The following is a 12,283-nucleotide window of genomic DNA, read 5'->3' on the forward strand; positions in this document are numbered from 1 at the left end:
GAGACAATCCTAAAATGGCAATCTTAGTTTAACCTTTCAAACAATATTTTTCTTTATTATGCTTTGGGTCTGTTTACATTTATTGTTTGAAATCGTTTTATTTGCCTGAATCAATTTCACTTGCTCACTGTGCTGAGATCTCATGATATAAGACAAGATATAAATATTTTAATACATGTAGGCAAGTAAGTCAATAACGCTTCAGCACAACGTCAAAACATTCCTGCTTTGAGGGTCTAGTTATCTGTGGTTTCGGTGAACAAACAGTTTTGGAAGAGTTAAAACATTCCATCCTGGCGCAAGATGGTTAAAAAAATACATCCTTGCAAAGCAAATCTCGAAGTATCTGTATTTTATTCAAATGCCAAATATAGCAGCATGCAAGAAAGAGACCGCAGATGTATCTGCTTGTTCAGAAAGCTGACGTTATCTACTTCAAACTAGTTATATATAGAATGCAGAAACCACACCACCTGCTTCTGTTTTCTTTGTTTTTATTCTTTAGCTGACACTGTGGTTTTAAAACATCCTCCCTAAACTGTGAGAATGGTAGCAACCTTCTCATTTGCACCGATAGTGGCTTAGAGCTAAAATGGCAAAGCAGTTGTCATTGTTCCCTCTTGATTTCCTGTCTATCTCCCTGTCTTTTCCATTGTGCTTAAAAAAATTCATATATTCTCGCTTTCAACAGCTGGTACATTTTGTCAGCTCATATAAGTAAGTTGGTACTGTTTTGTAAGACCAGTGAAATTAGCTGTGATAATGACTGAATATAGTTCTTCAAACCTTGTAAACCAGAAAGAACAAAACAATTAAAATATGAATAAAAACACATTACTTTTAGAAGACTGTAGAATCATAACAGCAACACAAAACAGCTAGAGGAGTTTCCTAAAGTTCTAAAAGGCTTGGGAGAATAAAAAAAGTCTTTGCTTGATGGTGAGCAATAAGCTCAGTAATCAGAGTTTCTATCAAGTTTGGCTTGGGAGAAAAGAGTGAAGGAGCAAAATCATTTCTGTTCAGTCTAATTTTTAGAAGTGTTTTTACTGTTTCTTTTTTTTCTCTTTTGGCAGGAACAGAATGTATACCTTACTCTCTGGGCTTTACAAGTATATGTTCCGGCGGGATGAGTACTGCATCTTGATCCTTGGACTGGACAATGCTGGGAAAACTGTGGGTTCCAGTTTCGTTTTAGAGTTTCTTGAGGCCTAAGGAAACCCTTTCCTCTTTCTATAGAGACACCCTCAACTTATCCATGGGTTGTATCAAAACTCATAATTTTGACCTCAGAACCTACCCTTGACTTATGCATCAAGTAGACTTACACATTAAGATATGGTAAACTAACAATAGAGAGGAGAGCAGTTGGAAGCATGACCTTTAAAAACAAAGCAATAAATAAATTACCACACATGTGAAAGGCTTCTTTCCTTCTAAGCAATCATCTCTTGCTTTGGCCACCGCTTTGATTAGTTTATTTCTGGTCATGATTTCAATCTTGTTGGATGAATTTTTGTGCTTTTATTTACTTTACATTTTCATTGTGTTTGTTTTTGCTGAACTATAAATCTCCCTGAGTTCTATGTTTGAGAGAAAGGTAAGCTAGATACATAACATCATGTAACATGCTTTTTGTTCCTGGGTTATAAATGTCCTAATTTCCTAATTGGTTCTATCATAAAAACATGGAAAAAGTTTATTAAACTGCACAAACTTTGTTTTTGCGGAAGGGACATCCTGTAGCACTTTTTGCTCTAGTTTTTCAATGAATATCTTATAGAGTCTCCATTTACACTGACCATTTAATGCATTCTCAATCCAGTACTAAAGAAAATTGTTTTGCTGTGCAGATTACATGGAAATCTTGGAACAAGTTTGCGGCCCGATGGTGATTCTTTCATGAACTTTTGTGAGAGTTAGAAGCTAGCTTTGAATTACATTAGATGATCAACTTAGATGGGACATTCATTTCCTATGCTGCTTCAGTGTTAACACATTTCTATGCCTTTTTTGGCTTAGGGTGTTAAAGTTATATTTCAAGGGAGAGCATTTTTCACTATGAAGGACATATAAATCGCTCATTTGGGCACAGTCTTTGCACTGATAGCTAGCAGGGGCAGGATTCAATTTAGCAGCTAATAAATCTTGAGCTCATTTGGAGGATAAACGTCCTATATTCCAGAGAGTGCCTTGTTTAAATGAGCTTTGTTTCTTCTCCTTCCAGACCTTCCTCGAACAGACTAAAACAAGATTTAACAAGAATTACAAAGGCATGACCTTATCCAAAATCACAACCACCGTAGGCTTGAACAGTAAGTGAATTGCTATTTGGGGAAAGATGAAAAGAACCAAGTCCAAGATGACATGAATTGCTGAGGCAAAAAAAATCATAACTAAAAAGCTTTGTTAAAACTCTTTAAAAGGAGGTGAACAAACAGAACTGTAGATGATTTATATAGTCTCGCAATTGACAGAAGGCATGGGCGAGCGAAGTTTTCCCATGCCTGTAGCAGACTATATAATGTGTGTTAACATGAACAGAGAACACCTTCCTCTTGAACAAGCCTTAATATAGTTTTATGGAATTACTTGGTGGTGTTTTACTGTATTTGACTGCCTGTTATTGTCTCCTAGTTGGCACAATAGATGTGGGCAAGGCCAGGTTAATGTTCTGGGATCTTGGAGGACAAGAGGAACTTCAGTCTCTCTGGGATAAGGTTGGTCTAACAACCAAGTTTTGATAAATGCTTTATTCTCTTAATCTTTTGGAGGGGGGAGGTTTTTAACAGGCAATGTCTCCAGTCAATTGTATTGCCTAGTTAGTGTTAATGACCCAATTTTATTATATGTGCATATTCAAAAAGCTAAATTTCATTGAAGTCATGACGTGTTCCATTGACTTTTAAATGGGAATAAAGTTGTTAGCTAAGTTTGGACTCAACATGCAAGGCTCAAATCCTGAGGAGATTCATCCCAATGAGATCTAAATATAGTCCCAATAGTTCCTTTAGGACGACACAGGTCTTTGACAGCCTGGGACCTTTTTTCCTTCTTAAAAATATTTTAATTAATTTTAACACAATACAATTGTATTGTTACATTGATTATTCCCAGATTTATACTCCCCCAGCCCCCTTCACATAATTGTATACAAATATAGCTCTGACAGTTCTATTGCTTTTAATTATTCTCAATTTCATGTAGTTGTTGTGATATGTTTTTCTAATTGTTCATCCATAATTTTTCTTGGTCATTTGGTGGTTTAAATTTACCTTTTTTTAATGTCAGGAGCAACTTGAGAAACTGCAGGTCACTTCTGGTGTGAGAGAATTGGCCGTCTGCAAGGATGTTGCCCAGGGGACACCTGGATGTTTTACCATCCTGTGGGAGGCTTCTCTCATGTCCCTGCATGGGAAGCTGGAGCTGACAGATGGGAACTCACCCCAATCCCTGGATTCGAACAGCTGGTCTTTCGGTCAGCAGTCCTGACAGCAGAAGAGTTTAAGCCATTGAACCACCAGGGGCTCCTAAATTCACAGTTACTTTTGCACACATATATAATTAATGATGTGCATGTATTTTCAAATAGGTCTTCTTTTATTTCACCTTTTGCTAATCTTAATTTATGGGTTAATTTTTCTGATAGCACGATAACCCATATGCTATTTAACCAATTCTGTACTAATGCATTCTCTAATTTTTTTCCATGTTCTTGCAGTACAAAGCATGAGTGACATAAGATTTGTCTTTACCAAATCCTTGGAGCCTCGGGTGGCCTAGGGGATAAAAGCCTAGTGACTTGAAGGTTGGGTTGCTGACCTGAAAGCTGCCAGGTTAGAATCCCACCCGGGGAGAGTGTGGATGAACTCCCTCTATCAGCTCCAGCTCCATGCGGGGACATGAGAGAACCCTCCCACAAGGATGGTAAAACATCAAAACATCCAGGCGTCCCCTGGGCAATGTCCTTGCAGACAGCCAATTCTCTCACTCCAGAAGCAACTCCGGTTGCTCCTGACACGAAAAACCCCCCCCAAAAATATCAAATCCTTATTCTCACTTTTGAATACTTTTCCACTATATCTGTTACTGAGTACCAATATCGTAACTGCTGTTACAATCAGTAGCCACACTGCTGCAGTAGAGCATCATTTTCAACCATCCAAGAAACATAGTATTGCTTTGTATGGGGAAATTGTGGCATGGAAACAAACATGAAATCTGATTTGAAGAAATGTAATGTAATGGTGGATCAGGTTTTCTTTCAACGTCTTATTTTAGGTCTGTGAAATGTTTGCTTACTGATCAGATAAATTAGGTCCCCCATTCCATCACTGTATGGAGCTCCATGTATATTATTATCAAGAGAAGGCTGACTACAAGAGGCCACCAGTCACAAGGAGTTTATGCTCCCTTTGGTTGCAAGCAAAAAATGCTCAAATTTATTGTACTATTCTTTTAATACTGTTGTGTTGACAAACAGTGCTTGCATTTAACAGTTCTGAAAGGAAATACCATATCATTGGGAGACTCTTTAAGGATGTAAATGTTCAGTGATAAATTATATACTCTTTTTATGTGGGTTTAGTACTATGCAGAATCCCATGGGGTCATCTACATTATTGACTCTACCGATGAAGAACGGCTTCAAGAATCCAAACGAGCTTTTGGTGAGCATAAAGAAATATCTCTTGGAAGTTATCCCTATTGGAGGGGGTTGTATATGGTTTTTGAAATTGTTTGGGAAAAATAGAGTCTATTCATGTGTTTTTTTCCAGCAGGGCAAGCATGCATATAACAACTGGAGTTTAGAGATTCCTTGATAATCCTTAAATGATTGAAAGGAGAATACACACACACAAACATATACGGGGAAAAGGGGTCTCCACTGAAGCTTTATCACCAATCCTTGTTCTTCAAAATCCAATGATCACAGGGGCAGAAAGTGGGGGGAAATCTCCTGAACAAAGGCACAGACAGCAAAGGAAACACCACACCCTTCCCTATGCCCCCTGATGGTGCAGCGGGTTAAACCACCAAGCTGCTGAACTTACTGACCAAAAGGTCAGCTGTTCGAATCTGGGGCGTGGGGTGAGCTCCCACTGTTAGCCCCAGCTTCTGTCAATCTAGCAGTTCGAAAACATGCCAATGTGAGTAGATTAATAGGTACCACTCCAGCGGGAAGGTAACAGTGCTCCATGCAGTCATGCTGGCCAAGTGATCCTGGAGGTATCTATTGATAACAGTGGCTCTTCGGCTTAGAAATGGAAATGAGCACCAACCCCCCAAGTCAGACATGACTAGACTTAATGTTGGGAAAACCTTTAGCTTTACCTATGCTAATCAAAGCATATATATATATATACACACACACACACACACATACGGCTGAAATTACATTTAAAAATGTATGTTTTCTGATTTACAAATTCAACAAACTTACCAAACCTATTTTGTTCATAATTTGGGGACTGCGTGTATGTGTGTATGTGTATTCACGTTATGTATTATTTGACATTAATTCTATTGCCTAATTTGCAACTCTTCATTTGCTTTCAACTCACTAATATTCCTGGAATCTCTCAAGGCTTCGTTTTGATTTTTTTTAGTTCCATACAAGATTCCTTTTCATTTTATATGATCAGCCATTTAGTTCCAGAATGTTTCACCAAATGAGTCCTTTTAATATTTATTGTCAAAGCATTTTAACTTCAACAGCCTTAGATTTGATCTTTCTTTAAATTTTACTTCTTTTCACTTCTTTACAGAAAAGATGGTTACTAGTGAAGTCCTGGAAGGTGTTCCATTGCTGGTTCTGGCTAACAAACAAGATGTAGAGGTGAGCTTGTATCACACTTACAACTATTGCCCAAGTTGGTATCTTCTATTTCAGATTCCAAGCAAATTCTCACAACATTTATCTTTTGTTTATATTAGAATTTATAGAGTGGCGGTTGTGATTTGTTTTGTTTTTCATGGAACCAGTTAACAGCATTAAAACAAATATCAAACACTACAGCTGACAATAAAACAGAATGATCACAGTAATAAATAAATAAATATTGTGGGAGTTGAAGTCCAAAACACTTGGAGGGCCAAAGTTTGCCCATGCTTGACCTACACTGTCAAATATCTTGCAGTTTAAAATTGCATTATATGGTCAGCATAGACTTATATGCAGTAATACTATTCAGTGCTGTTAAACGGCATCAAATGCGTCTACAGTGACCATATCATGCAATTCCAAATTGCAATATATGACTGTGTTGATGGGGCCTCAGTATAATCCCACTAAGAATAAGGTTGGGTCAAGTTTATCTATGGTTTTAAAACTGCCTTGTATCCAGCATGACATTTTAAATGGATTGATTTTATATTCTTGTCATCCTTCTGCTCTCTCCAGCTTTCCAGCACTATGATTGGGGTGATTCTGACTTTAGAATTTAATGATATACCTTAACAGTTTGATGGTCTTGTCTTCTTCCCGGGCTGCCTTTTCTCTTCTGGCTTTTCTTCTGGTTTCATGACTGAGATCTCCATTTTGGTCAAAGATTGGACCAAGTTATAGAAAATGAAATTAATGAAATATGTAATATCTAAAAGGAGCATAATTGTACTGAGAAAACATTTCATTGTTTTTGAGGAGCTGTCCCCAATCCCTGGTATTTCCCTTCTGCAGTAAACTTTCTGCCAATTCCAGTATTTGCAGTGACTGAAGCTTTCCTCTAGAGGGAAGCAGTGACATATTGGAAAGAAGGATTAATTCAGAAGTATTATGCTGTCTATATTGAGTACCTGTACCTGTATTTCTTCTATATTTGTTTATACAAGAGCAGTGAAGGTTTTTATGCCCACTGAAAGCAGACTGAGCTCTGTTTGTGTGAATGGAGCATTATGCTCAGAAGCTGGAAATACAGACAATAATGTTACTAATAAGAGTAATTTCCTACTCCTAAAATGTTGCTGAGGGGGCATTTTGAGATTTTTTGGCCATGCACACATTTGTTGTTATGTGCCATCATGTCATCTTTAAGGTGTGGCAAAACTGAATGAGAGACCTCTGATATACCCATATCTAATCACAGTCCTTAAGAGTTTCTTTACAAGTTTCTTCTCCAGTTCCAGGCAATTTCTCCCAAAATGTTTCTCCACAAATCAAACCTCATCCTTTGAGTTCTTGTTGTCCTGCTTCTTTTGGTTTATTTTCTGTTGTTGTTGACGTCATTATCATCATTGCTGTTGTCGTCCTCATCATTATTATCATGTCCTATTTCCCAGTATCAGAGATTTCATAGTAGCTTTAAAAAGCATTTTAAGAAGTTACAAAATGCAAAAACAATCAGTACTTAAATGAGGTAAAAACATATTAAACAATAACACTTAGGGTTGAATTAATGGTGCTTTGGCAAGGCTTCTTCATTTCAATTTTACTTTCACAGCTTTGGTTCCACTTCTATTTTAATAATATAATAACAACAGTCAAGAACCAACATTGATGGAAGTGAGTAGTAGAAAATTGCGTAAAGCGCAAAAGACAAAGAGCGAATATAATAAAAATACAGTGCAGAGCAGAAGAAAAAACTAGCAAAAGAAGGCTCTCCATGGACAGTTCCTGGGAAAAATTGAGAGCAAAATTGACAAGGCAAAACATGGGTATGGCTCACTAATGAAACTTTGAAAAAGGTGACGGAGGGCCTGATTTTTACAGCCCAAGAAAAAATGCCAGAATTGAAAAGTTGGCTACAGATTCCAAGTGCAGACTGCAGACGAAACGATGGATCACATACTAAGCTGCTGCAAGAAGATCGTGCAGACAGACTACAAGCAGAGGCATAATGCTGTTGCTCAGATGATCCATTGGAACTTGGGCCACATATACCATCTGTCTGTGACAAAAAAACTAGTGGGATCACAAGCCTGAAAACAGAATTTTGGAGCACAATACTCCTGACCTCAAGATCATGGGAAAAATCAAAGTATGGATGGTTGATGTTGCAATCCTGGGCAACAGCAGGATGGACGGGAAGCAACTGGAAAAGCTTACGTGATATGATTAAAGATCAAACTACAAAGACTTGCACAAGCCAGTAAAGGTGGTCCCAGTGGTGATTGGCACACTGGGTGCAGTACCTAAAGACTTTGGCCAGCACTTGAAAACAATCGCCATTGACAAAATTGCCATCTGTCCGCTGTAAAAGGCCACCCTACTCAGATCTGCACACAAGCTGGAATGTGTCCAGAGGAGGGCGACTAAAATGATCAAGGGTCTGGAGAACAAGCTCTTTGAGGAGTGGCTTAAAGAGCTGGGCATGTTTAGCCTGCAGAAGAGAAGGCTGAGAGGAGACACGGTGAGGGCCATATATCAAGATGTGAAGGAAAGTCATAAAGTCATAAGGAGGAGGGAGTTCTCATTGTGAGAACTGCCCCGGAGTGTGGTGGAGGCTCCTTCTTTGGAGGCTTTTAAGCAGAGGCTAGATGGCCATCTGTCGGGGGTGCTTTGAATGCAATTTTCCTGTTTCTTGGCAGGGGGTTGGACTGGATCGCCCATGAGGTCTCTTCCAACTCTATGATTCTGTGTGATCCAATACAAAAGCCAGCATAGTGATCATGTTTGCTGTGTATTAATCTTGCTGTGTATCAAATAATAATAATAATAATTTTATTTCTTACCCGCTCTCCTCGTGGCTCAAGACATAATTTAATTACAGCATAATTTAAAAAAAAACATTGTAAAAATTCTATAAATATCCATATTAAAATGTATTTCTGTAAAAGATTTTCCGCTTTCCTCCAACTTTCCATCCAATCTGGCTGGATTACATCCCAGATTTTTCCTTCATTTTCTTTTCTCTGCTGACTGGTTTACAAGAAATTGAATTTAGCTACCCAACATTAGCTTCAAATATACCAATAAAGATATCCTAAAAGAGCTATTGAGCTGGTCCAATGAATAAGAGCATCATTCCTTCATAGATTTACAATCCAGTGTTTGGCCCCAAATTACACATATTGCATTGATTTTGTAGTGCCATCAGCATCACTTGATGGAAATAGATCTTAGCCGGTATGCAGCCTTTTCATCTTTAGTGGGCCATTTGATGGTTTGTTGCAACAGTCTCAACTTTGAACTTGAGTACCATATGGCTTCCTATCCCAGGAGGCAAACTCTACGTACTCTTTTTCAGTCTGCTGTCATGCTTTGACGCTGACTGTGGTCAAGCGGCACTTTCATGTGTACAGAAAGAAGACTGGCCAAATAAACATTTGGCCTAGTCAGTCTTATGGAAAAGTAAATTAAAGGGCTGTTAGCCATGGTTCTGAATAATTTTTTTGGGAAAAGGAGGCTGTTTATGTGCAAATGGTACGTGTATTTGTAATGATGGTGAAATATGTAGCTTTGCTTTAAAAAAGTAGGTAGGAAAGCTTCTTTGGGATGTGGAATCTGACCTCAAAGGAAGTGAGTCATGTTTTGTTTTTGCTCTATTATCTTTCCCATCAGCACTTTTAGGGTGATATCATGCAAAAGGCTTTAGAGCAGGCATGGGCAAACTTTGGCCCCTCCAGGTGTTTTGGACTTCAACTCCCACAATTCCTAACAGCCGGTAGGCTGTTAGGAATTGTGGGAGTTGAAGTCCAAAACACCTGGAGGACCAAAGTTTGCCCATGCCTGGTATATTAGGTAGGTAAGTAGGTAGATAGGTAGATAGATAGATAGATAGATAGATAGATAGATAGATAGATAGATAGATAGATAGATAGATAGATAGATAGATAGCTATTCTGCCAGGCATGAAGTTGTTTGCGAGGGGTGTCTTTGGACAAAACAGACCAGAACTATTGCTTACCAATAATCCAGCAAAAAGAGTGAAGTGTTGCTTTGAAGATATGTGACCAATATTTGACTAACTCCCTTTTTGGTCACCTTCCCAGCTTTTCTTTTCCTCATATATATGTAAGACGTTTTCTCCCCGCCCCATTTTCCACCTCTGCTTTTCTTTCTAATTTGACACTGTTGAGTCTACAAAGTGCTTTGGTTACTTAATTTCATACGTCTTGGAATTTGATAGTATTTTAATGATGTCTGCCTCCGTCAAACTTGTTATCTGCTAGAGACATCATCACTTGAAAACTCTGGGCATGCAGGGTTTTGATGTGAAAGTTGTTACCATAGATGCAATTGCCTTAAAATGTCAAACTGTTCCATTAGCTCAGTAGTAGTGGAATCTCTATTCTTCCGTGATTATATTTACGTCAGCAGGGATCATCACTTCTTGGCATTCTGAGTAAAGCAAAGTGGGAAAGGGCTAAACATTTCTGCAGTCTGAGAACACCTCTATGAAATAAGTCCCATGGGATCATAGAATTAGAAGAGACCCCAAAGGCCATCCAATCTAACCTCCTTCTGCTAGGCAGGAAAATACAGTCAAAGCACTCTCGACAGACGGCCATCTCGCCTCTGTTTAAAAGCCTCCAGGGAAGGAGACTCCACCAGACTCCAAGGCAGCATACTGTATTTCACTAATGGAAAGCTCTTACCTTTTTGAACACAGCAGCAATTGCCTAACAAGGAATTTTCTTTCCTTGGATGTGCCAGAACTCTTCTCTTGCTGGAGTTCTACTATTCATATGCTCCCATAAATGATACATTTTACTTTTATTGGATTTTTAGAACATAAAAGTGCTAAGTTTACCATCTTCATTGATAATCTATATTGATCATTTCCCGCAACAACTGTATTCGTTAAATGTTTTTAAATGTGTCTGTTTATGTTATTGTTAAATGAATTCTTTACTTGTATTGTTTTTAAAATGTTGTGAGCTGCTTTGGGTTCCATTTAGGGAGAAAGCGGGATACAAATAAAGTATTATTATTATTACTACTACTACTACTACTACTACTACTACTATTATTATTATTATATAAAACATGCACTGTCAACACCAGGGTTGTAGTTATTGTGTTAGCACATTATGTTCCAGGTTAGGAAGGACTGCCTCCCTCATCATATAGCTGGAGAGTTCTTCACTGTGGGTTGTGAATGGAGCACATGGAGTTCTGGGTGCATCTCTCCTGAGACATACAAGAGCATTTGTTGGCCCCCAGTCCTTTCTCATTACCTCGGTACAGTTGGTTGAGCTAAGACATGTGGTGCATTGGGTCCCCTTAAAATTGGCATATATATTTGACTTGTTTCTCTTCCTCCCTCCCACTTTAGAACTGTCTGTCAATCCCTGACATCAAGACTGCCTTCAGCGACTGCATCAACAAAATTGGGAAGAGAGATTGCCTTACCCAAGCTTGCTCCGCTCTCACTGGGTAAGTGCAGAAGGGCAGCCTATGGTATTCTGCCAAAATGTAGCAAGATGCTGGGGAGTATGTCAGAGACACATTCCATGCATGAAAATTGCCAGACCTAGTACATGACTGTACAGTCGGTGAGTTTATATTTGACAGCTCCACTTCAGCCTTGACAAAAAACATTTCTCGTGAATGACGGCATAGATAAGAGCTATAGTGCTTAATGGATATTGTTGTTTTGTGTGTGTGTGTGTGTGTGTGTGTGTGTGTGTGTTTTTTTAAGTTGTTTCCAGCTTATGGTGACCCCTAAGGCACATGGCTCAAATCTAGCCGGTCGTGTCCTTTTATATGGCCATCCAGATGTTGGACTACAACTTTTGGATTCACCATCATTGAACATCATAATTAGCACTTATGATGTTGGGATACACTGGCATCTGGAAGGCTGCAGTTTGTTCTGTTTAGTCAAGAGAGTGGGGTTTAATCAAGGCTTGTGGATATGATGGCTGACTTTAACATGTGCTTTCACCTTTCCCCAACCTCAGAGCCACAAGTGCTGTTGGGTTGCAATTCCCATTAACCCCAGTCTGCATGGCAGATAATCAAAAGTGATGGGAGTTGTTGTTCAGTGTCAACCACTATGTAAAATAATTATAGTTGGTTCTCTACCTGTATCCGTGACCGCATCTCCGTCTACGAACCCACGCGTTCACTTCGGTCATCTGGAGAGGCCCTGCTCGTGATCCCGCCTGCGTCGCAAGCGCGGTTGGTGGGGACACGAGACAGGGCCTTCTCTGTGGTGGCCCCCCGACTCTGGAACACCCTACCCAAGGATCTCAGACAGGCCCCTACATTGGCAGTCTTCAGAAAGAACTTGAAGACCTGGCTGTTCCAATGTGCCTTCCCAGATTAATAGGAAATCTCCAATACCAAGTCCCATAAGCACTTTATTAGAACTAAGATCGTATATCGCACTCTGCACTTGCC

General features: G+C 39.1%; 1 protein-coding gene across 5 annotated transcripts in view; it reads left to right on the top strand.

The window, feature by feature from the left end:
* Positions 1 to 12,283, top strand: part of arfrp1 (ADP ribosylation factor related protein 1) — a 53,389-nt gene that overhangs the window by 3,748 nt on the left and 37,358 nt on the right. For all 5 annotated transcript variants that reach the window (XM_008119607.3, XM_062979094.1, XM_003226683.4 and 2 more), the window contains exons 2-7: positions 1,074 to 1,173; positions 2,225 to 2,312; positions 2,635 to 2,717; positions 4,586 to 4,667; positions 5,766 to 5,836; positions 11,214 to 11,314. In XM_008119607.3, coding sequence (XP_008117814.1) covers positions 1,081 to 1,173; positions 2,225 to 2,312; positions 2,635 to 2,717; positions 4,586 to 4,667; positions 5,766 to 5,836; positions 11,214 to 11,314 — 518 coding nt within the window. In that variant the 5' untranslated portion in view covers positions 1,074 to 1,080. The remainder of the gene's footprint in view (positions 1 to 1,073; positions 1,174 to 2,224; positions 2,313 to 2,634; positions 2,718 to 4,585; positions 4,668 to 5,765; positions 5,837 to 11,213; positions 11,315 to 12,283) is intronic.

Source organism: Anolis carolinensis, chromosome 4 (genome assembly GCF_035594765.1).
Source record: "Anolis carolinensis isolate JA03-04 chromosome 4, rAnoCar3.1.pri, whole genome shotgun sequence".
Lineage (NCBI taxonomy): Eukaryota > Metazoa > Chordata > Lepidosauria > Squamata > Dactyloidae > Anolis > Anolis carolinensis.